The 26,614-nt window shown below is 39.2% G+C and overlaps 1 protein-coding gene across 4 annotated transcripts in view; it reads left to right on the top strand.

The window, feature by feature from the left end:
- The window catches only part of Kiaa0825 (KIAA0825 ortholog), a 427,087-nt gene that overhangs the window by 110,275 nt on the left and 290,198 nt on the right, over positions 1-26,614 (top strand). For 3 of the 4 annotated variants that reach the window (XM_045133785.1, XM_045133788.1, XM_045133786.1), the window contains exons 6-12: positions 6,716-6,810; positions 7,325-7,396; positions 15,095-15,322; positions 16,496-16,761; positions 18,128-18,278; positions 23,112-23,302; positions 26,361-26,543. In XM_045133785.1, coding sequence (XP_044989720.1) covers positions 6,716-6,810; positions 7,325-7,396; positions 15,095-15,322; positions 16,496-16,761; positions 18,128-18,278; positions 23,112-23,302; positions 26,361-26,543 — 1,186 coding nt within the window. The remainder of the gene's footprint in view (positions 1-6,715; positions 6,811-7,324; positions 7,397-15,094; positions 15,323-16,495; positions 16,762-18,127; positions 18,279-23,111; positions 23,303-26,360; positions 26,544-26,614) is intronic. The other variant, XM_045133787.1, reaches the window with a different exon arrangement.

Consider the following 26,614-nt stretch of genomic DNA (forward strand, 5'->3'; position numbering starts at 1 on the left):
GATACTCATTGACCAACATTTAGAGATTTTTCTTCTTCATTTGCTACCACAATGCTATGATAAATTTTCTTGAACTATGTCTTACATATGCACAACTATATCTGGAAGATAATTTTCTAAAGTGGAAGTGTTCAGTAAATAGATATGCTCACAAAGAGGATGAAAAGACATCAAATAAATATAATAATTTCAAAATGCATCTATGGCAGAGGACTGGTATCCAAAATATGCAAAAAACTCTTAAAACTCAACAAGAAAATAAGCAGCCCAGTTTTTAAAAAGCATGAGACATCTGAGCAGATACCTTATCAAAGAGAATCAACAGATGGTGACTAGGCATGTGAATAGATGCAAAATATAATATGGCATTAGTGAAATGCAAATTAAAACGAGACACTACTATATACCTACTAGAGTGGCAAAAATTCAAATGCTAACAATACTACATTCTGGCAAAAATGTAAAGGAAAAGGAACTCTCATTCATTGCTGCTGGGAATGCAAAATGATGCAGCCTCTTGGCGGCCAAATTTGGCAGGGTCTTACAGAGCTAAACTTAGTCTTCCCATATGATCCAGCACTTGGTCTTCCAGGTATTTATCCAAACACGCTGAGGACTTGCATCCATACAAAAGCCTGCCTATGAATGTTTACAATGGTTTTTTTCTATAATTGTAAAAAGTTGGAAGCAAATAAGATGTTCTGCAGTAGGTGAATAAGTAAACAAACCATGGTATATCAATACAATGAATAGTATTCATCAATAAGAATAAATAGGATATGGAATCATGGAGTGATGTAGAAGAACCTTGAGTATGTATTGCTAAGCAAGATAAGCCCACCTGACAAGGCTGAATGCTGTAAGATTCCCAGTCTATGACATTAATAACAAGGCAAAACCACAGATACTCGTATGTCTTTAATGCCAGCACTCGGGAGGCAGAAGTAGGGGCATCTCTGTGAGTTCAAGGCCACCCTGAGACTGCATAGTGAATTCCACATCAGCCTAGGCTAGAGTGAGACCCTACCTCTAAAAAACAAACAAACAAAAATCTACTTAGCTAGGAACATAGGGCATGAGAAGAGATGTGCATTGGTGGCACAGAGGAGTCTTTTAAAATTTTATTTTTTAAACTACATAAATTATAACAAGTTATACTCTTCTACCCTCCTTGCCCTTGCTCTGGTTACCTAGAAGGTCCTCCTCCGTGGAGTTTATAATCTTCACTGTAGGGTCATGAAGGTCTCAGTCAGTCCCTGTGGGGCAGCAAGGGAGCTTGTTTCAGGGTGCTTCTACCCACTCTGCGTCTCTTACATTCTTTCCACCCCCTGTTCCGCAGTGTTCCCTGAGCCACAGCTCGCCTGTTGGAAGTCTGATTTAGTGTTGAGTTCTCTGTATCCTCCGGGTTTCTGTTTAGGATTTCTGATAGGTTTTAATTGATCAGCATTTTTGTCACCATTGCTGTGGAACTGGTTACCAGGTTAGCAGCAAGAGCAGTATTGATGTTGCCACTTTCCTTGCAATTTCTCCTGGACCCTGGCAGATGTGGTAGAGGAGGCACATCTTGTGATGGGCAGTTACCTATCTTCTTGTCTTATGGTAGATCTTGGTTCTCATCCATTTTCTCTGTCATCTATAGAATAAAGCAGATTCTCCATGCATTTGTGAGAACAGCTTGGGTTAAAGGGGGTATGTAATTTTTTTTTGGGGGGGGGAGAGATTTTTCCTTTTTCTTGGTGTGCAAGCCCACACTTCATCTCCAGAGAGCAGAAGTGGCTTCTTTTTGAAACCTGAGTTTTCCGACCATGGCATTCTGACTTGCTTTCCAGTACCAAATATGACTTCTGTCCCACTGAAAAGGCCTCACGTCCAATCAGAGAACAGTTGATTACCCACAGAGGCTGCATGCCACTATTGCACAAGTGTGAACTTTTGTCTGGCAGGATGATGTAGTCTGCAGGGTCCCCTGCTGATTCCCGCTGGTGGTGACCAGTGTCCTGCAGCAGCTTCCATAGGGCTTTCTAGCACTATGAGGACTGGCCAGGAGGGAGGTTCTAGCCTGGTGTCCCAACATCCACACAGAGGGGATTGTCAGAGCAGTGAAGCTATGCCATGTGTGGTACAGGAATGGTAGATAGATGATGGACTCGACAAAATCCATAGACTTGTTCAACACAAAGCATAAACTCTAATGTAAGTTGTGAACTTTTGTTAATATTTCATTTTGGATGCATCAATTGTGAAAAATTACACCATCACTGCAAGATACTAACAGCAGGAGAAACTGGGCAGGAAGTATGTGAGAATTTTCTGATCTGTTCTTCTATAAATTTGACTTCTTTAAAAAGTACATTCTGGGATAGGCATGGTGGTGCACACCCTTAATCCCAGCACTTGGGGTTGCAGAGGTAGATGGGTTGCCATGAATTCAAGGCCACCTGAGACTGCATAGTGAATTCCAGGTCAGCCTGGGCTAGAGTGAAACCCTATCTCAAAAAACATCAAAAAAAGTACATTCTGGGCTGGAGAGATGGCTTACAAGTTAAGATGCTTGCCTGCAAAGCCTTGGGACCCATGTTCAGTGCTCCAGATCCCACATAAGCCACATGCACAAAGGTGAGATAAAGGCATGGTTGCACATGCCCACTAGGTGGCTCCAGCATCTGGATTTCAATTTCAGTGGCTGAGGCCCTGGAATGCCAATTCCCTCTCACTCTCTTAATAAAAAAAAAAGTACATTCTACCATTTATTTTTACTTTTTATGTGTGCAGTATATGGTGTGTTTATGGTATGTGCATATGTATGCACACATGTGTACACGAGTGTGTGTACACTGAGTGATCCTCCTGTCTCTGTCCCTCACAATGCTGGTGGTGCTGGCATGTTGGCCATACCTGGGGTTTTAAGTGGGGCCTCATGCTTGCACAGCACCCTTTCTTTACCACTGACCCATTTACCCAGGCCTACCGTTTTCTAAATGAACATTTCCAGGAAGATTGGAAGGCAGCTTGTTACATCTAGTTTGACTGTTAATGGTATTTTATGGTTTCTACTGTGTGTGTCCTGGAAAACCTTCTCTATGTGACTGCTTTGAAAACATGTTCAATATTGTACTTTCATAGGTATATAATTTTGTTTTCCTTTAAAAAGCTGTGATTAATCTGAATTTTCAGTTCAGTGTTATGAATGATTCTTATTTATAAGCTCTTCTTCTTAAAAAAAATTATCAAACACAGTCACATAAATCACTTTAAGTTAAATGTTATTATAGTGTTTGAATCTAAACCCATCCCAGTGTTGTGAGCTGTGCCTTGAGAAATGGAGCAAGATTCTGAAACGAAAGCCTCTGTATCCATGGAATTCATGAGTGAGTTTTACAAGAGGTCCTGAGAGTCTCCCAAAGCATGTGTGTACACATGTCTATCATCCAATCATACTATGTGTTTTGAACTGTTTTGTTACTTTACACACATTCTAATAAGTGATATAAAAAAAAAATCCAGAGACAGTGGGCGGGAGAGATGGCTTAGTAGTTAAGGTGCTTGCCTGCGAAGCCTAAGGACCCATGCTCGATTCCCCAAAACCCACATAAGCCAGATGCCCAAGGTGACCCATGTGCAAGGTCGTGCATACACATAAGGTGGTTCATGCATCTGGAGTTCAATTGCAGTAGATGGAGGCTCTGGCACACCAATTTGTTCTCTCTCTCTCTCTCTCTCTCTCTCTCTATCTCTCTCATTAAAAAAAAAAATCTAGAGACAACTGTGAAACATGAGGGTTAAGCAAAAGCTTGCTCCAGAAGGGTGGCTATAGTAGCCAGATTTGCATTATTAAAACAAAGTATCTGAGACAATTTATAAGGAGGAAAGTTTAGTTTGGATCACAGTTTTGAAGACGTAAGGCCACGATGACTTGGCTCTGTTGCCTAGGCCTGGGGCATCTCAGCGCATCATGGCAGGAAGTCATGACAGGGGAGGCTGCTGGCCTCAGTACAGGAAGCATCGGAAGTCAGAGGTTGGGCTGACTCACCTGGAGTTTGATTCCTCATCACTCACTTCAGCAGCTGCATGTGGCTACACATGCCTGTAACCCCCAGTTCTGTGAGGCGCAGAGACAGGAGACTTGCTGGGGCTCACTGACGCAGCCAGCCTGATTTAAAAACAACAACAAAATGTTAGGTCAGGGTTCAGTGAGATGGTCCATCCTGACGAAGCCCATGGACGAGGGATTGGAAAACAGTAATTATCCACTAGCCTCCACACATACACACATGGGGCATGTGTATCTGCACATACTACACACGACACCACCTGTGCCACACACACATGCCACATACACACATGTAGGTAAAAAGAAAGCCTGGCTTGGTGGCGCCCGCCTTTAATCCTAGCACTTGGGAGGCAGAGGTAGGAGGATCGCTGTGAGTTCAAGGCCACCCTAAGACTACATAGTGAATTCCAGGTCAGCCTGAGTTAGAGTGAGATCCCCACCTTGAAAAACAAAAAACAAAACAAACAAACAAAAAAAAGCCAGGCGTGGTGGTGCACACCTTTAATCCCAGCACTCAGGGAGGCAGAGGTAGGAGGATCCCCGAGGCTGCCCTGAGAATACATAATGAATTCCAGGTCAGCCTGGACCACAGTGAAACCCTACCTTGAGAAACCAAATAAATAAATAAATAAAAATTAAATTTTAGGGGTAAGAAACACTCATCTACTGGTTGACTATTGACCAAAATCACTACTGATAAAAGTCAGCAAAATTGTGAAATTCTTAAAATGCTGGTAAGGTAGTAAAAGAAAAGAAAAATGAGAACATAGTATATAATTTATCATATTACACAAATCTAAGACAAAAAAAATAATGCTAAATTACTCATTTAGTCAAACTGTGATTAATGTAATCTTAATGGGAAAGTAGGAAGATTTCTTCTCATATTTATTTGGTACATTTTGAAGGTCTTGTTTTCCCATACAGGAAAGAGTTCTTTAATATGAAAAAATTAAAATTGAAGAAAAAGTTCCTCTTCAACAGAACTTATATCAACATCATTGCTTGTGTTTTTTAAAATTAATGATTGATCTGATTGAATGATTTTTTTCTAATATGTTGATATTTATCTGGGCATTATTGTGCTTTCAAGAAATTATTAGTGAGAATCAACTAAAATAAATTATTTTTGAAAATACTAGAATGAATGATACCTAACTCTTTGTATGCTAGCTAAAATAAAGAAAAGCAGCTGTTAATGCATAAAGAAACACGACCAGTTATTAAATGCAGTACCTTAGGATGTAATCTTTTTTGAGGTAGGGTTCTTCTGCATAACCCGGGCTGGTGTTGAACTGGCTATCCTCCTCCTTCAGCCTGCCAAGTGCTGAGACTGCAGCCTGTACCACCCTGTCACATAGGATTTGACTTTTTGAACTGACAAAATTTAAAAGTTAATGTTGGGCTGGAGAGATGGCTTAGCGGTTAAGCACTTGCCTGTGAAGCCTAAGGACCCTGGTTCAAGGCTCGATTCCCCAGGACCCACATTAGCTAGATGCACAAAGGGGCGCACACATCTGGAGTTTGTTTGCAGTGGCTGGAAGCCCTGGCGTGTCCATTCTCTCTCTCTACCTCCCTCTTTCTCTCTGTCTGTTGCTCTCAAATAAATAAATAAAAAAATTTAAAAAGTTAAAGTTTATTTTCTACCAGTAATTTATCCTACACGATCCAATGACAAAAGGATCTTTACTTTGCAGATTACGTATACATGTATACTAAATACCAGTATCACTAGAAAATAGATTTTATCACATTTTATTTTTAAAAGGGTTCTGCAACTTGTATATACCGATGTCACTGTAATAAAGACGTCTCCCTACATCTTACTGACTGCATTCCCTACATTTTGATGTGTGTGCACCTTTATTTGTATGCATCTACTATGCATGGAGCTTTTCAACGTCATTTTAACTTGCATTTGTTAATCACGTCTAGTATGACCTGCTTATTTCAAAATGCATGTGTATGTGTGTGCATTTGTTTTCTTTTTTTTTAAATCTTATTTTATTTTTTCTCAATTTTTTAAAACATTTTCCATGATTATAAAATATATCCCATGATAATACCCTCCCTCCCCACGTTCCCCTTTGAAATTCCATTCTCCATCATATCCCCTCCCCATCCCAACAAGTCTCTCTTTTATTTTGATGTGGTGATCTTTCCCTCCTCTTATCATGGTCTTGTGTAGGTAGTGTCAGGCTCTGTGAGGTCATGGATATCGAGGCCATTTTATGTCTGGAGGGAGCACATTGTAAGGAGTCCAACCCTTCCTTTGGCTCTTACATTCTTTCCACCACCTCTTCTGCAATGGACCCTGAGCCTTGGAAGGTGTGTTCGAGATGTTACTTGGTACTTTAGTCACTTCTTTGCAGCACCATGATACTTTCTGAGTCGTCCCAAGGTCACTGCCATCTGAAAAGAGAAGATTGTGTACCCAAAGTGAGAGTAGCATTAAGATAAGGGTATGAATATTAATTAAGAGAAGTGCTTACTGGGCAGTTTGATAAGCATAGTATATACACTTATCCAGACATCAGCAGATGTTACACCCCTAGGGATCGTGACTACCCCTGTTTTGAGTTTTCAGTATCAGGGATGTATTCCCTCCCTTGGAGCGGGCCTCAAGTCCAATTGGATGCATTTGTTTTCTTCTCTGTTGCTTAGGAACTTTGGAAAAATCCAATAGAGAAGTCCTAACAGAGAAACCTAGAGCAAGTGAAACTACTATTCCTCCAGAGCAGCGGCTACCAGTTAAAGAGGTAAGGAATTTTAAAAGTGGCTTGTGTTGGGTTGGAGAGATGGCTTGGTGATTAAGTGCTTGCCTGTGAAGCCTAAGGACCCTGGTTCGAGGCTCCATTCCCCAGGACCCACATAAGCCAGATGCACAAAGTGGCACATGCACCTGAAGTTTGTTTGCAGTGGATGGAGGCCCTGGTGTGCCCACTCTCATTCTCTCTCTCTCTCTCTCTCTCTCTCTCTCTCTCTCTCTCCCTCCCTCCCTTCCTCTTTCTGTCTCTCAAATAAATAAAAATAAACAAAATTTTTTTACAAATGGTTTGCGTTGGTGTGTGGAGAGGGGAGGGGTTACATGTGTGAGAGAAGATGTTCAGGGGTCATGGCACACGTGTGGGAGCCCGAGGGCAACTTTCAGGTTGGCCCTCCCCTTCCACCTCGTTTGTGCCAGGGTCTCTCCTTGTACACTACTCTGTGTGCCAGGGCAGCTGCTGTGTGAGCTTCCATGCAGTTCTCCTGTCTGTGCTTTCCATCTCACAGCAGGCATGTTGGGATTTCAGAAGCCCACTGCAGTCTCCAGTTCCCATGTGGGCTCCGGGGACCCAAACTCAGGTGCTCATGCTTGTGTAGCAACATCTTCATCTACTGCGTCTTCTTCCCAACCCTTGGCATTTTCTGTTCATGCATATCATTGTGTGTCTGAGTATGTATGCATTATGACTTAACATGTCCTTCGTCATGAAAACAGAGTTCTTGACTGAAAATTGGCTTGTAAATTTAGATAAAATTCTGGAAAGGTCATCGAGTCAACAAATAACAAATTCATAAAAGTACACTTATATACTGTTAGAGGAATATAAATTATTTCAACTACTATGGAAATCAATATGGAGACCCTTCCAGAAGCTCAAACTACAGCTATCATATGATCCTGGTATATTACCACTCTTGGGTATATGCTCAGATAAATCTGAGGCAACATGCAAGAAAGATATCTTCACACTCATTTGCACTGGAGCACCATTCAAAAAGGCCAACTAAAAGAATCAGCATAGGTATCCACCAGTGTCAAGAAAATGTGCTTTGTAAAATGAAATTGTGTCCATAGAGCTAAAGACAGTCATATTCAATGAAATAAGGCAGATTCAGAAGACATATCATGTTTATCATATGTTTATCTTATATATGAAATATGTATTAGGAAAGATGTGAAGACAGAAGATCAACACTAGAGGAGAGGCATGTAAGAGAGGATGAAGGGGCCAGGTGTGGTGGCGCACGCCTTTAATCCCAGCACTCGGGAGGCAGAGGTAGAAGAATCACTGTGAGTTCGAGGCCACCCTGAGACTACATAGTGAATGCCAGGTCAGCCTGGACCAGGGTGAGACCCTACCTTGAAAATCCAAAAAAAGAAAAAGGAAAAAAGAAAAAGAAAAGAGAGAGAGGATGAAGGGGATGAATATGCTCAAAGTACGTTGTATACATATGTGAAAATGTTAAACCAAAACCCACTATTATTATGAACAAGTAATATAAGCTAATGTGATGGTTAATGTCTTATCAACTTCACGGGGTTTGGCACCACCGTGGAAAGAAATGCCTGGTCACATCTGTGAGGGCTTTTGTAGATGAGGTTAGATGAGGTGGGAGGACCCACCATAATGGTAGGCAGCACAGTTGCATCAGCTCGGTTCCTAGACTACTGAGAAAAGCAAAGGGAGAAGACCAGCTGAGCATGCCCTGCTCCTGCTGACGTACTGACGTGACCCTGGCTTCCCGTTCCTGCCATGCTTTCTCTACCATGATGGACATTATCTTCTGGAACTACAAGCTGAAAGAAAAACCTTTCCTTCCTTAAGCTTCATCTGGTCCAGAATTTTGTCACAAAATGAGAAAGTAAGTGATATAATGAGACAGTTATCTTCTTCTTTTTTTTAATTTTTTTTTTTTTAATTTTTGAGGTAGGGTCTCACTCTAGTTTAGGCAGACCTGGAATTCACTCTAGTCTCAGGGTGGCCTTGAACTCATGGCGATCCTCCTACCTCTGCCTCCCAAGTGCTGGGATTAAAGGCGTGCATCACCATGCCTAGCCCAGCAGTTATCTTCTCATTGCTTGGACCAAACACTCAAGCAGCAGCAGTTTAAGGAAGGAAATTTCAGATTATAATTTTGAAAGGGAAGTTTCATCATGGCAAGGAAAACATTGCACAAGCAGACAGCTGGCTCACATGACACATCACAGGGAGGCAGTAGAGAGAATGAGCTCAGCTGTGAACACCCAGTGTGCCTCGACTAATGAAACTCAGGGCCTGGCCCCCAGTGACACACCTCCAACAAGGATGTAGCTCCCGAAGGCTTCACCAACAGGGGATCAGGTGGGAGGCTTAATCGCGAACACATGAGGCTATAGGAAACATTTTACATTCAAAGCCCCACATCCCACCCCACAGACTCATGGCCACCTTGTGATCCAAAATGTGTTCAGTCAACCTAGTCAACTTTAAAAGAAGTCCCCATAGTCTTCACCAGCCCTAACACTTCTCCAAGATCAAAGTCTCAGACCCAAGGTGATCACTGTGAGCTCTGCAAATCAAAAAAGATTAAAGAAAAAAAAAAAGTTACATATTCCAACACATGCCTGATGACACAGAGTAAATGTTCCCATTCCAAAGAGGAAGGATGGGGCTCAGCAAGGAAAGAACGGACCAATGCAAGGTTGAAGACCAGCAGGGAAAACTTCAGATCCTGCAGCTCCATGTCTGGCACCTGCACTGGTGATAAAATCCTCTGGGCTCCAAAGGGCTTGGGCCGCTCTGCCCTTCTGGCTCTGCTGCTTACTTTCTAGGCAGAATCCACACGACAAAGCAGCACTCCTCGATGGCTGTCCGCGGACCTGGCATCTCCAACATCCCAGGTGCTGCACTGCCACCCATGCTTCATCTTAGAGCTTCACATCATGGCTCCCCAAGGCCTCCAAGCAAGGACTTCATCCCTGCCTCCCATCGCCTAGTCACCATCACGAGAACCATGTTTTCAATTCAGTGACCCTCTCTCATTTTCTGTATTTGTCATTCTTCCAACACCAGTACCAGCTGAACTGCCAAGTCTGTTGATCCAGTCGAGGTAAAGCCCAATTTTGCAGAGCAGGAGGCTATTTCAGCATTCTTCCTTCAAGGCCTCCACCTTTCAAAAGAATTCATACCCTTCCTACTGTCTCAGTACAGAGCAGCTGGCCTATTCTCAGTGGTGGGAACTCCTTAAACAATTGCAGCTGAGGTGGTTGCAATCTCTGCAACTGAGCTAAAACCCGTCCACACTTCCTTCTGTGCCGAAATTTACATCTTTCATATCCTCTGCTCTGTATTTTCCTCGACAAAACACACCTCTGTATTCCTATAAAATCTATTTTGCTCAGGTTCTCAGGACATGGACAGAATACAGCTAAAATATCATATGGACTTCCTGTAGCTACGCATGTGATAAAGCCCTCTTTCCCCTCTGAAACATCACAAGCTGAGCCTCCCACAGTCCCCATTTGTTTCAGTATTTGAGTTTTTCAATCTCTCACCAGAATGATCCATCCTGCTCTGCTTATAGCACTGCAAGACTTGTCTGGCCCAAAGTTCCGAATCCTTCCCTCCTCTTCCCACAAACCAGTTCCTAAATATTAAAAACCACATGGTCAGGTTAATTTCAGCAGCTCTTCCACTTCTTAGAACCAATTATTCTATAGCACTTACCTTTTTGTTATTGAGATAAAGCACCCAGACAGAAGCAGCTTATGGAAGGAAAGGGTTTATTTCAGCTTCTAGTCTCAAGGGGAAGTTTCATCATAGTGGGGAAATAAATGTCAAAATAAGCCAGGTGTGGTGGCACACACCTTTAATCCCAGCACTTGGGAGCCAGAGGTAGGAGGATCACCATCAGTTTAAGGCTACCCTGGGACTACATAGTGAATTCAAGGTCAGCCTGGGCCAGAGTGATACCCTACCACAAAAAAGAAAGAAAGAGAGAGAGAGAGAGAAAAAGAAAGAAAGGTCAAGAATAAGTAGCTGGGGATCCCATCTTGACATATCAGTGGGGAGAAAGCAGCAAGAATGAGCTCCCAGCACTGCCAAGTGGGGCTGGGGCCTGGACTATAAATCCAAGGACATACTCCAGTGACACACCGTCTCCAGAAGGACTCCACCTTCTAAAAGCCCCACCAGCTGGGGTCCAAGTACAAGGGTTAATTTAAAACACCTGAGACTACAAACCGCTACATAATGAGAAAATTCTATTTTTTAAGTTTGTGAGAAAAATTAGGCCATTTTTTAAAACAATAATCTAGTTAATGGTAACTATGTACAAAAGGAAGTCAAGGGCTAGAGAGATAGCTTAGAGGTTAAGGCACTTGCCTGAAACACCAAAGGACCTTGGTTTGATTCCCCAGGACCCACGTAAGCCAGATGCACAAGTGGCGCATACATCTGGAGTTCGTTTGCAGTGGCTGGAGGCCCTGGTGCGCCCATTCTCTCTCTCTCTCTCTTTCTCTCAAGTAAATAAATAAAAATAAAATATTAAAAAAAGAAGTCAAGAAATCTTTGGTTCCATCTGAATCAGAGTCTGTACTTAGAGAATGTGTGCAACAGATACTTGCTGAAAGCTAGGAAAATAAAGATTACCAAAGGACATGGTAGTTTGAACTGATCTCTCATTTTACTCAACTTGTGGTCATATATTGGCAAGATGCATTAGGACATTTTGTTGTTGTTCTTCATTGTAGAGAATGATATCTACTAAGCTCTTATATTTTCTGGATCCTGGAAAGGTCCGAGCAGCTAAAGGCATGTATAAAAAACTGAAGTGTAGAAGTTAAAGGAAATCATGATATCCCTAAACCCTGGCAGTTACTATGCCTCCTTTTCCTCTCCTCAAGCCCTCTCTTGACGCCCAGTTATCCCTACACAAGTACAGTTCTACGTGGCACATCGGCATTTGGCTTCTATTGCTAGCCCCAGCATCACCAAACACAGCCCCTTTTTTCACCCTTACTCCTGGAGGTGGTTGTGACTTATGATTGGATTTATTAATGGCTATCATGCTTCCCAGACCATGTTTCCCTTCTCAGATCTTCATTAACTTAGGTAGCTGTTAACTATTTCCACATCACAGAAAGAAAAAAATAAAAAATAAAATCACCTGGATGAGCATCTTAAGAAAGAAAGGATTTATTTTGACTTAGTTTCAGGGGGGGTCTCATCTGTTACTGCATGGGATGGGTGTGAGTATTGTAGCATGGCAGAAAGAGATGCTCAGCTCATATGAACCAGGGCTGTGAAGTGGCTACTGTTACATCATGGTGGCCAACCAGGGTATGGGGCCGGAAGCATCCAGGGCCAGCACACCCCCAAGGACATGCTCGAGTGACATACCTCCTGACAGCCTCCCAAAGGGCACCACCAGCTGGGGACCGAGTATTCAAGCACAGGAGCCTCTGTGAGGCTTTCAGATCATATTAGTAAGCAATATCCTACATCAAATCCATCCATTGAAGTATCTTGAGTAGTTTCTGTGTTCTCGGTTAATGTTGAGTAATCTGCTATACAAATATTTTAAAAGGCAAAGGAATATATAGTTTTAGCAGTTTATACATTCTTCTTCCACAAAGATAAGTCAACATCAAAGCTAGAAACTAGGCTGAACACATGGCATAGCAGTTAAGGCACATGCCTGCAAAGCCAAAAGACCCGGGTTCATTTCCCCAGGACCCACATAAGCCAGATGCACAAGATGGCGCATGTGACTGGAGTTCATTTGCAGTGGCTGGAGGCCATGGTGTGCCTATATTATCTCTCTTGTCATCTCTCTTTTTCTCTCTCTCAAATAAATAAGTAAATAATATCTTGTTTCTTAAAAAAAAAATACCCTAGAAACTAGCATTAAGTAATAGAAGATTAGAAGTCAGTGGACTCCTATTTCTTGTACAGGAAAGAAAGCCATACCGTATCTTCTTTAAAACAAATGTGTGTGTGTGTGTGTGTGTGTGTACATCACTGTCTCTTGCTGCTACAAACCAACACCAGATGCTGGTACCACTTTTTTGCATCTGGCTTTACATGGATACTAGGGAATTTAAGCCCAGGCTGGCAGGCTTTGCAAGCAAGTGCCTCTAACCACCAAACCACACCTTTCCAGCTCCTCCTGTTTTAATTTTTAACTAAAATCTGCGTGATGCCAAATATCAGATAGGAGGCGAATAAATAAGCAATCTTTCATGAAAACAAATGGGCTATTTATTTATGTATTTTGGGATGTATGTGGTATGTGTATGCTATTTTATTGAAACAGATGCTCTCACTGAACCTGGAGTTCCCCATTTTTTTTGGTTAGCCTGACTGGCCAGGGAGGCCCAGTGATCCTCGTGTCTCCTCCCCGTCCTCCCAGCCTGACTCTTTGTGTGGGTGCTGTGGATCAAACACGGCTCTTCATGCCTGCACAGCAAGCAGTCCCACCCACAGACCTTTAGAAGAACGGTTCAGTGTGTAGAAAGTTTATGTCTTCTTTTTTAAGACCAGCTACTTATATGCTTGTTTTTCCATATTTTGAAGTGGAGTTCATATGGGCCAATATAATATAGCCGCAGTTGAGTTATCATGGAAAGGTAAGCCCTGTGCTAATGGAGAGAAAAAGGGAAGAAAGGAAGGTAGGTCACAGCAGCAACTAATGGCAGTTTTTATCAAACACGTTTCCTTGAATAATGAATAATGAGTAGATAAGCATCAGTGGATAAACAAAAAAAAATCATGGCTTTTATTCACTTTTTTTCATTTTTATAGAGATAGATACCTTTTTATATTTTTATCATAAATGCATCTCAAAGAGTTACTGTAATACCACAGGGCTCCTGCTAGTCTACCTCTGTCTAATGTTCTACATAGAAGAAAGGAGATTTTTTTAAACTCTTTTAGATTTAGTTATTGGATTATTCATGCAAATATAAAATTGAAGATATGTTTCAGGACTTATATTGTCAAATGTTACATAAATTTTAGATGGTAAATTTGCTTTAATATATGTAAAATATATTAAATCAAGCTGAATGGGAAGTACATACAAGAAAACAAGAGTTGCAATAACAATCTCAATAATTTTAGACTGAAAGAGGCCATAGAAACCATCTAATTCAACCTTTATATTTTTATACAAAAAAGATCTGAGATTAAGAAAAATAATTCAGCTAGGAATAGACAGAGCCTGTGTTTTCTGAAGTTGGAATGAACCATAAACAAGGTTACGTTAAAGTAAAGTTCAATTCCAAGTATAGATTCAGTCTACTACTCATAATTATTTTTAGAACTTTGGAGAATATTTGAGAGTTTGGGGGACATATACATTCATAAGAATATTTCCAAATGAGACATAGAATGAAAGAAAAAAGAAAAAAAAGACACCAACAGCATTTATGATGTCCCTCTACTCCTCCCTCACACAGAACAATGCAGAGGTTTTAATTACTCACTTCCCAGAACTAAACTAGTAATACCTACCACTTTGTGGATTAAAAAAATAAATAAAATTCTAAACAAGTAAGAATGCAAGGTGCTGGCTCAGTGATTGCTTGCATAGCCTGATGGCTCACTTTTGAGACCCCATTATCAATATAAAGTCAGATGCACAAGGTGGCACATGTGTCTGGAGTTTGCAGTGACAGGAGGTCCCATTGTCTGTCTCTCTCTCTCTCTCTCTCTCTCTCTCTCTGTCTCTCAAATAAATAAATACTAAATAAAAAAAAGAGAGAATTTAGAAAAATGCAATGGAGTGTTTTCTCTGAGAAATTTATTTTATTGCTATTTTGGGCTTGTCTAGATTTCTGAGATTACAAAAAGAAATCAAAGATTGAATATTAAGTGTTGTATTATTTTGCAGTCTTGTTAACAATAAACTATAAAATCTAATTTAGACTTTATTAAATATATTGAATTTAAAGGTTGCTTTATGTGATAGATGTTAAGTATATCTCATAAAGATAGCTTTATTGAACTATATTTAAAAGATTAAATTTTGAAAAAAAATTTGATTAAACCTACTGATGAATTAAAATGAAATGTCAGCATGTTACTGTGCATAAAATGTACATGTTTTGTATATTGCTTCATTCAATAGGTAATATTTTTCAGGTTGAAAAATAGCTATTAAAATATATCACAGAATAACCTATACTCAATGTTTTGAATGAAAGTAATAAATATGTGTACATATAACAATAGAAGCATTTGTTTTTAAGTTCATATTAATATGAGTATGACTTGATGTAAATTTGTATTTCAGTCTACTCTACTAGAGTTTGGCTGGAGAAATGCATTTAAAGACGTTTCCCCTCCCATGGCACACTGCATCGCAATGGCTGTTGAAGAGTTTTCCAGCAACATTCTCCAGCAGGAAGAGACAGAGAGGTCTTCTGCTGTGAGCTGTGCTACACGCCTTGTAAATGCCCAGCAAGTCTGGCCAGACTGCCACATGTTCCCGGAGGAGGAACGACCGAAGCAGATCGCAAAGGTAAGTAGCAAATGGGATCCTGAAAACCTACCATGGGTGTGATGAGATTTTCTTCCCTTTGTTTTTCTTTTTTCTTTTTGAAACATAGTTATTACCATAGCAACCTACAGATGAAATGGTAAACTCTCGTGGCAATACTGGGTTCTTGACCCACTACCAGTTTTTCTTCTCTGGTGCCCATGCCCAGTGGTACCGAAAAGGACTTACCCTTTTTGCAATATGTTTGCCCTATTAGTCTGACATAGACATAAGTGAGCCTTGGTAACATCAGGGGGAGCTAGGAAGCATGGGAACAATTTCTTGTTTTGGTTATTTTGGGGAAGACTGTTGATGTTTAAGAGATCTTGGTTTAGGCATTTTTAAAATCTTTATACATAAATGAACATCTTATGTCACTAGCATCAGTCTTACCTATCTCCTTACTTGTGCTTTGAAAGCCACAGTGCCTGCTGAGGCAATGGAGAGGGGGATGAATGCGGTCACTTCCTCTTCATTAAGCCCACAGTGAGCTCAGCCACCTGTGATGGGGTACAAGCCCTTCATGATGGCCTCATTTCAGTTCTGTCACCCTGAGGTTCCAGAACTTTCCCTGGGGAACGCTGTGGGTAACATGCTGGGGAGGAAGGCTGCACCCTCCCATCCTGTCTGCATTATAAAGAGAATATACATAAGAAATAATAAAATCCAGATACATAACTTCTAAAAGTTACTCACTCCTTACCAACAAGAGGATATGCAAGATTGTTTCAGTAGCTTCTAGATTATTTAAATTGATATTTACATGTACTGTGAAGTAAAAGCAAATCTGTTGGACTTTAGTAAAAGAAAATTAAGGTAAATCCAAATATAATAATAAAATTAATAATGAGGATACGTGTTCTTGTGTTCCATTAGCCACAAGTAAAGGTATTGCAGGCTCACGAGCTTTTCATCATGTCTGTCTGGTAGGCATAAGTTCTAGTGTTATATAGAGAGAGGCATCACTCTGGTATTTCCTTATTTGACATGAAACATTTAACTCTCTACAACTGGGAAACTGATTATTATAAAGCTGCATCATGATATTTATGTTTGATGCCAAATTCATTACTTAGGAATTTGGCCCCACTGTACATAAATTATATGGTGCCATCGGAATACAAATAACTCAGCACCACATTTATTTCTCCCCAGTTTTGTTCTGACATCATGGAAAAACTTGACACAATGCTTCCACTGGCTCTGGCATGCAGAGATGATTCTTTTCAGGAAATTAGAGCAAACTTGGTGGAGGCCTGTTATAAAGTGGCAACAGCTGTCCTGGAAAGACTGCAAGTAAGAAGTATGGAGGTTCCCTCCAGAGCACCCCTGAGAAACCTGCACACTCTCCTTTCCTCTGCCGTCTACGTCTCCCAGCACTTCATGCACTACGATAATTTGATGAAAGAATCTACTAAGAAGTGAGTGTCAATTAAATTCACTTGACTACAAGGCTTAAGGAAACATGTGCTCCTTGGGTTTCACGGGAGTAAAATGCCCATGGTCATAACTGAGGAGAAAATCATAGCTGATGAGTAGGTAATGATCACTTTTCTTAACTAGGAACTGTTCAGGGGTTGCAACAGGGGACACATTAAATCAGACACATGGACAGTTCGCAGTAACCTCTGAAGACACACTCAAAAGAGCAAATGTATTTTGCACTAAATTTACTCCTTCCCTTCTGAAAGGCAGTACGCTGACCACCCAGAAAAGCACAAATAAACTCGCTTTTGTCCCCCACACAAACATTTGTGAAGTACTCACTTCTCTCTTTTGCTTCTAGGCCAACAGTCTGTTAGGAGCTAATAGTGAACCAATGCATTTTAATCTGTTCTAGTGACTAGTATGAACATATTGCAGGACATCTATTTAGTAATAAACTATCCATAATATTGGAAGAAGAAGCATCTGCCAGCCATAACTTGCATCTAGTAGTAGTCTGAAAATGCAATATGTCTTCTGTGTGGAGGTAAAATAACCACGGGTATCATCATCGGTTTATTGGCTTGCACTGGGACTCCCCACCACTGACCACGGCTCCCTGAGGGCAGCAAGTAGACGTCGTAGTCCAGTGCTACCCCTAAGAATCTCTTCCTTATTCCCTATCCAGGCCTCCTCCCCCTCTCTCAGTTATGAAAGAAAGAAGTGTTATATAAATAGCTGTAGATAAAGGCAAAATATATTTGGCTTGTTGTAGGATACAGCCATGTTATTTCTTTAATTCTCATAAGTAGTCAGATGTTATGATTCATACTTGAATTTATAAACAAAATATGCCAGCAATCACTGTATTTCAGTAGACTATTTTAAAACAGTTTATGAGATAATTGACATCTACAAAATTACAGTTTTTTTTTAAGTGAAAAGAGTGTGTTTGGGGGTTGTATGATAGCTTTATAATAGTTAGTATCTGACAAGTGTACGTTGTTCTCCAGTAATAACGATAACCTAATGCCTAAATAATGCACTGATCTCTAATAATAGACTTGCAAAGAATACTTTTAGCTTTGAATGATATATTGACAATGAGCTTGTCTCAAGTTGAAGCGCACATTTGTAGAACAGCAGATGTACTTTTTCAAAGGACTTGAAAACAAAGAGCAGTTCCCCCGCCCCAACCACCCTTCTTTCTTTTTGGAAAGTGAATGTCAATGCAGACTTGAGCATTAGGAGGAAATGAATGATTGATATCTAATAATCAAAACCATTTGTAGTGCTGGAGGTTGTTACCTCCTACTGCACAGGCCTTAAATCTCTGTCTCTTTGATCATTCCCTCCGAGCAGACCCATATTCCTGGTGCCTGTCCAGCGATATCAGGAATTCATCAACGCGCTACAGTTTCAGGTTGCGGACTACTGCGTCAGAGTCTGCGCTACAAGCACTCTGCAGGATGCCGAGAGCCACCGCTGGGACGACTACAAGGCTTTTTACGAGGTGCGAAGTTCAGTTTACCACCCTCCTTTTTGCACAAATATGTTTTACTGCCTACCTGATTTCTGCCTAACTAGAAACATGAGCTTGGCATTACCAACATATGAAGGCTGGTAGGACAATATTTTTTAAATATTGAATTTGTATTTAGGAAAAACACTGTTTTCACAGACATGAAAAAAATTAGACATCAGAACTCTCCTTCTGCTTAAAAGTAAAAATAACTTAATTTGAGCCATAGTGTTGCATTGCTATATAAACTAGAATGTAATGAGATAAATGAAAACTCAGAGATAACAATATCAAAAATGCTGCAATTTTTTTTTGTATTTTTTCCAAAGGGATGAATTATAGGTCTCTTCACATTTTTTTCATTATATATTTCCATCTATGTTTGATAATTTTTTTTACTAAAAAGTTTTATTCTTTATACTTTCTCATTGTTCTTTTGAGTGTACTTTAAGATCTACCTAATCCTTTTTAGTGTACTATTTTTATTTCACTCATGTTTTAAAATCCCAAATTTCTATCAAATTAAATTTTAATGTTTCCCAATACACCATACTGATGATCAATTAAAATTATTTATGACCAGGCTTCCTCTAAGTCCTATAGATTATATGTGGACCAAACAACATTTAAAATTGCTTCAAATTAATAACATGGAAAAGTGAAACATTTATAATGTCTCAATGAATGATATTTGAGGTTTTCAAAGAATAAATAGCCAACCTCAACTTCATTTTCCATTTCACCATTTCTCTGGATTAAAGTTTATGCTTTTCAGTTTTCTTGATTGCCCCAATCACTACAGGGTTTTGGTGTTTTATTCAATAGTCACTCTTGTCACTTCCCTGGCAGTAAAGGTTCCTGTGACTCCATTTATGCCTGAGTTATCATAATAAATGTCACTGTAACACAGCGCAGCCATGAATAAGAAGCTCTTTGAAAGGACTTTTCACTCTTTCTAAGGCTGTTTCATCTCTCTCTCAGAGCTCCTTCCCAGATAGGTTTTCTTTTTGCAAGAGCATCCATATAGGGATTTCCAAACCCGACCTACTTCAAATAGTAATGGTAGCAGTGAGCAAAATGATAGAGAAAGTCTCCGGTACAGCTGGTGGCCTGAGATAAGACTGAAAGTATTGGTCTTCTCCTCTCCTGGCAGCATCGCAGAATTCCTATTTGCCTTGAGGTAAACAGACTGAAAATGAGTCCATCTCATGTTTCAAACTATTTCAGTATGTCAAGGTAGTAACGAGCAATTTTATACGATGTGTTCAATGGAGAACAGGTATAATCTCCATATGGGGGGTTGTTTCCTCTTATGCAAATTGGGAACTAGAATGGATGTACATTGTAAATAGTAAGTGGATGCACTGAGAACCTGTTATTGAAGTTAGCAAGTATTTAAATTAAAAAAAAAAACAAATTACCATGTAACACTCAGATCTTAGATCTTATGACAAGGCTTCAGCTACAATGACAAAAATAAAGCAATAGTTACTGTGTGATTACATGGTACTGTGGCTTCCATATACTTACATGGTCAGTAGTTACAATTTAATTGCTGTTATTTATGCTCAGAAAAATAACTTGGTACTGCTTTTCTACTTACCAAAAATAAGATCCTTCTAAAAATAGTACAGATTTTAAACTGTTTTGGCACTCGTGTACCTGACGTGGTTTTTTCTTTCTTACTGCATGTGCCCCTTTCTCCTCCTCTGCCCATTATTCCAACTGATTTGTGGAAAAGGTCCACTATGTGTTTTGGCAAGCCTGCTTTGAAAGGAAAGGAAATGGCACCTGACTAATTAGAGGTGAAGAGTGGGATTGAGATTTCAGAGGAACCTATAGCTACATGCAGTGCTTAGTGGAGAAAATTTATTAAAGGACACATAAAATATGGAACAATATTTGCTCAGATTTTGTGATAGCAAGTGGACCATAGATATGTCATTTCCATGTTATGACCATGCCAGAGGCAAAGATCTGGGGAACCACTCTTTTAGTGGACTAGTCAGATGCCACAGTAGGTACTGCAGTTACTAGTTTAAAATTAGACTTTTAGAATAGTTGACATCTGCTCAGCTTTAGGAACTTGTGTTTTCCCATAGCCAAAAAACAAAGAATTGTCTGTTCAAAGATAATACTGAGTGGTTTCTATAATAAAGGCCAGCTGCTTGCTTCCTGATACGTAATCTGAACAAAAGCTCACATCTGTTTATATTATATCAGGTTTGCAAAAATAACAGATGTTTACTAGCAGAATATTTTGAAATGGCAAGTAGGAAAACAGGTCAGAAAAAATAATAAATGAATCCTATTTAGCTTAATGAAAGCCCATACGCACTTTGAAGTTGTATGTATTTTTAAAAGAACTGTTCGAACAAAGACCATTTGGGAATATCTTCTCATGACCATGAAGTTTTAAAAAGATTTTAAAATGAGTATGGTATATTTTGAGGGGAAGAAATGTGTTAAGGTTATCTTTACTTTTTTAGTTAGTGCCAAAATATCTATTGAGGAAGTTGGGGGTTTTTGTATTTTGAAAATGGTAAGAAGTCTGGCTGGTCACATTACTATTGAGGAAGTTGGGGGTTTTTGTATTTTGAAAATGGTAAGAAGTCTGGCTGGTCACATTACTTTAAGCACCCTCCACTGTCACAGAGTTAGCATGACTCCTTCATTCCAGTCACAGAAGCAGCTAGGCTCAGAATTTCTTTCACTTGCATGTAATACATGAGGTTCTGAGAGAATCAGGTTTTAGAACCCCATTACTAACTTGAAAACAGTTCTTAGAACATACCACAAACTGTATGAAGCAATAACTTTGCTGCTTCATCATTTTATATATATATATATATATATATATATATATATATATATATATATACACATATATATATATACACATATATATATAAATTTATATATATAAATTTATAAATATTTATATATATAAATTTTTTTTTCTTAGACAGTTTAACACATCTCATTAAAAAAAATCAGAAAACACTAGTCAGAGTTCCCTTCAGTTTGAACTTGACTCTACCATTTTGAATCCAACTTTTTTACTCAAAGAATGATAATTCTATTTATTTATTCACGTTGTTTTAAAAAGAGTGGGTGGAAAGATTACTTAGCAAAGTGCTTCCCTCACAATCAAGAAGACCCAAGTTGTATACCCAGAATCCATATGTAAATACTGGACATAGTGGCACAATCTTGAAACACCAGTGCTGGAAAGGCAAAGACAAGAGCATCCCCGAGGCTCACTTGTGAACCATAGAGCGTGATTGATGAGCCACAGGCAAGTGAGAAACCCCGTCTTAAAAGAAAGCAGTCGGTGTTCCTTGGGATGGTGCCCGAGGCCGCCCTCTAGCCTCCACGGGCACTCATGCACATGAGTGTGCACACACATAAACACGCATTAATAAAAAGTCAATAAGAATAACTATAAATTATCATTTCAGTGACTACAAAATTTTGCTAAATAATGTAACTGTTGAAAGAATACCCCATGAAGAAAATACCTAAAGGAGCCGGGCGTGGTGGCGCACGCATTGCATCCCAGCACTCAGGAGGCAGAGGTAGGAGGATCGCTGTGAGTTCAAGGCCACCCTGAGATGACAGAGTGAATTCCAGGTCAGCCTGGACTACTGTGAGATCCTACCTCGAAAAAAAAAAAAAAAAAACTTAAAGGAGGGCTGGATGGATGGCTTAGCAGTTAAGGCATTTGCCTGCAAAGCCAAAGGACCCAAGTTTGATTCCCCAGAACCCATGTAAGCCAGATGCACAAGGTGGTGCATGCATCTGGAGTTCATTTGCAGTGGCTGGAGGCCCTTGGGTGCCCATTCTTTCTATCTCTCTGTGTCTGTCTCTGTCTCTCTCCCCCCTCTTTCTCTCTGTCAAATAAATAAATAAATAAAAATAAAATATTTTTTTACAAAAAGAAAATACTTAAAGGAATATCTGTGTCACCAACTATCAATGATCAACCTTTGGTTTAAGAGAATTGCAAATTGTTTTGTTTGTTCTTTTTGAGACAGATTCTTACCTTGTAGCCCAGAGTAGCCTGAAACTCACAGCAGTCCTTCTGTCTCATGCTCAGAAATGCTGGGATGACAGGCAAGAGCTATCACACTTGTCAAGTGTGGGTATTTCATATGTAACATTTCTTGGGAAATATAATACTGGGTAGAACAGAACATTATAGAGAAATATTGAGGGGTAAAATAGACTAGTTTATGTTTTGCTATAGCAGCATAATCAGGATAATTGTACTTGAAGAACACTCTCTGCTCTTCCTACTTTAAATAATCTTCTGATCTAGTCTAAAGACAATGAGCTCCAACAGCTGGCAAGCCTCCCTGGGGGCATGATGTCTAACTCACGCTTGCCAGTCGCTGAGGCTGCCTTCCCCATTCTGCCTGGCACCCTTGGCCTGGATCAATGTTGGGCCTCCCCGCTGCAGGCAGGGAGATTTTTAACATACTGAAGAGAACTGCACAAGGACAAGAAAAAGAGTGAGAGAGAGAATCTGGTGCCAAGGAAGTTGCCTTTAAACCATGGGCCAGGACTAGGTAGATCCAGACTGTGTACATTAAATGCTTGTGGGCTGGACTTACACTAGAATATCTGATCTCATAATTGAAATGGAACATATGTTCCTTTGTCAATAGGATGTTTAACATCTTGTCAGAAATCGTTCTTGGTCATCTAGTTTGTCAGGCTCTCCAGCTATTTCCTTTCAGCCTGAACTAATTAGGTTCATAGAGGCAAACTGACGTTTTGGAAGACGTGACTCTATTGTTTAATGTGTGATGGTTTTGCCAGGGGGAACGATGCTCCTTCTCACTCCAGATGTGGCATTATTTCTGCCGGGCTCTTCAACATGATCTGTGGACCATATCGCCCCCTAACTTAGCCCAAGAGATTCTAGCAGAAGTTTTGGAGAAATCTTTGGGTCTGCTGGCCTCCAGATATGCCCGGGCCCGTCCCACTTCTAAGAGAACTCCACAGATAAGGTAATTGAAGTTCTGAAGGCCACTGAAATCTTTTCACAAAACGTTTTTGTATACTTAGCACACTTTTAACATCTGAAAGGAAATGGTATATAATTTTCCTGGAAAGTTTAAGTGGACATGTAGAACTTGAATAACAATAACTTTGCTTTTTGTTCCTCTTAAACTTGTGTATAGAATCCATTTGTTTCTAGGAAATGATTCAAGATGTGCTGTGATCTGGGACATACATGCTCAAAGGTTAATCACATAAAGAGATTATAAATTAAGTTTATTTTTGTAGTAGAGAAAATGGCAATCATGCTGTGATCTAGCAGATAATTTGACTTTGAACTTCTAGGTTACCAAGGGATTTTAACTGCATTACATTTATTTTACAAAGCCTTTAAAATGTACTAGTTATCTTATTAAGGAAATGACTGTTTTTAATATAGTCTAATTTCCTGTTGCTGCTTTTACTTTATTTTTGCTTTTTATTCGCTATTTATTACTAAAATCCAGCATAAGAAAATGACAAATTAAAGAAATTAGGAGTCCTGGTTACTAGGTATAGAAATAAAGACTAAATTAAAGTACAACCTTCTCAGTTATTCAGGCAAAGACTATTATACAAATGAGCTTGCATGATTAACAATGCTATATGTGAAGAGAAGGCTTTGTTTTGTAGATACTCTGTCTAATGAAACATTCTTTTTCAGACAACTTTTGGGAGGATCCTACAAACATCAGAAGATTTGGGGGGCAGGAAGAATAATTTCCTGATCATGTTCTTGTAAAGCATGCTACAATTTGAAGGGCATTTAGGTCCCCCAACATTTTTTCATCAATATGGTATTTTACATAAGCTGTTTTGAATTACTGACCAGGCTGTTTAAAAAAAAAAAAAAAAATGGAACTCTGAAGAATACATGGAAAATTCCTTTTCAGAGTGAAGGAAGCCTTCACTCTTTTACTTAGGTAGCATAAATCATGTTTGACTATAAGGTGGCAAGTCATTATAAGATCTTTGTGGAATCGGATTTACTGTGAACTCATGAAATTGGCGATGTATTTGATCAATTAACTGTACTATGGAGACTTTTTATGCTTTCTGTGCTTTGAATGGTTGCATATACTTATTGTTCAAAGCTATAGTTATTGCTTCTAGTTTTTAAAAGTAAAATGTATAAATATTTTTATTTGAATGATTAGTCCTAAGCCAGTATTATTGTAGGAACCAGATTCTGTGTATATGGGTGTGCTTATCTCTGGTCAGTAAACGTGAATAGAAACTTCAATAATAACTTCCTATAGGTGGTTATTGATAATTTTAGTACTCCAGTGGCCTCTATATACCATATAGCCAAAAACATATGTATGATTGAAATATGTGTTATTTATTATTGATATGCCAAACTTTCTTACACGTAGTAAATATGAGGTCTAAACATTTTTAAATATTTTATTTGTATTTATTTATTTCAGAGAGAGAGAGAGAGACAGAGAGAAAGAAAGAGGAATATATAGAGAGAGAACAGGTGCAGTAGGGCCTCAAAGCCACTGGAAACAACCTCCAGAGGCATGTGCCACCAGGCACATCTGGTTTATGTGAGTTCTGGGGAATTGAACTTGGGTCCTTAGGTTTCACAGTCAAGCACCTTAAATGCTAAACCATCTCTCCAGCCTCAGGCCTAAACATTTTAAAAGATCTTTCACTCTTATTTTTATTGTCACTTTAAAATTTCCATTTTCTAGTTCTTCAATTCTAAATTTAAAGGGGAAAAATGTGTGAAGAAATTAACTAAGATTTGTTCAACTGAGTTATATACCAAAAAATGTTTATTCATATATTTGAGTTTCTACTAAAACCTAAGAAAGAGGAATTAAGGATGGCTACTGGATATACGGGTACTGTTGAGTAGGAGGAATAGACTAAAATACACATTATGATAACTATGGCTGGCAAAAATATTGATAATTTCAAAATAATTAGTAAGATCCTAAATGCTCTCAACACAATGAAATTCTATATGGTCAGGCATGGTGGTGCATGCCTTTAATTCCAGCACTTGGAAGGCAGAGGTAGGAGGATCTCCGTGAGTTCGAGGCCACCCTGAGACTATGTAGTGAATTCCACATCAGCCTGAGCTAGCGTGAGACCCTACCTCAAAAAAAAAAAAAAAAGAAAGAAAGAAATGATGTACGTCTAAAATGATATATATCGATTATTTTTATTCATGTATTGAAATTTTATACTCCCAAAATATGTACAATTACCCATTTGAAAATTAAAAATAATGAAACATTAAAAAATTTTAAGTAAACTCATGAGAACTGAAATAAGTTTATGAATAAGATATAACATACCATAATTTCCATGCATATACTTAATTTTAGGAATTTCTGAATCTATAGGCATCTTCATTTCTATAACTGTTGCCACTTTTTCTTGGCTTCTATTTGCTAGGAAAATATGTTACTCAACATGGTAACCTCCTTTCTGTAATGTGGATGAGAAGAACTATTTTGCTACCACACTTTTACCTATGATATATGAATGGATGCATGTATGTATGTGTGGAGAATCACTCAATTTTCTTTCCAACTAGCTTCTCTTTTGTTCAACTTCATTCAAGAACAGTCTTTTGGGTTGTGGCATAGAATTCTTATAAGGGAAAATAAAGACGAAGAAGAAGGAGGAGGAGGAGGAGAAGGAGAAGAAGGAGGAGGAGAAGAAGGAGAAGGAGGAGGAGAAGGAGAAGAAGGAGGGGGAGGGGGAGGAGGAGGAGAAACCAGCATTCCTGGAAACGCTAGTGTAGATTCACTGACCTGGAGGTAACAGCAGGCATGATGAGTTATCTTCTAACACTGGAACTAGAAAGGGCTCTTTGATGTTTTCTGGTTTGGTTCTATAACATTCTGACATCTAAGTCTTTCTGTTCCTACATATGCTTAGTATAAGAGATATAGATGAAAGTGTGTGTGTGTGTGTGTGTGTGTGTGTGTGTGTATACATATATATATCTACCAAATAGGAAGATTATTTGGTTTAACATGATTTTTTTTCTCTTCTTTCCCATAGACTTGATGTCACAACCATTTTAATATGCACTGAGGACATGTTGTGGTCAGTTTGCACATCTGTACAGGAACTTTTGAATCCTCAGGAGTGTAACAATAATAAAATTGTAAGAATTCACAGCCATTGTAATAATCTGTTTACAACATTAGCCATTTTGACATCACCATTATCAGAATTGTATACGTAAGTATCAAAGATATTTTATTTAATTATGATGATGAATATGATAGTGTATTTAACAAACTTAACTGTAT

The sequence above is a fragment of the Jaculus jaculus genome, chromosome 14 (genome assembly GCF_020740685.1).
Source record: "Jaculus jaculus isolate mJacJac1 chromosome 14, mJacJac1.mat.Y.cur, whole genome shotgun sequence".
In the NCBI taxonomy this organism is placed as follows: domain Eukaryota; kingdom Metazoa; phylum Chordata; class Mammalia; order Rodentia; family Dipodidae; genus Jaculus; species Jaculus jaculus.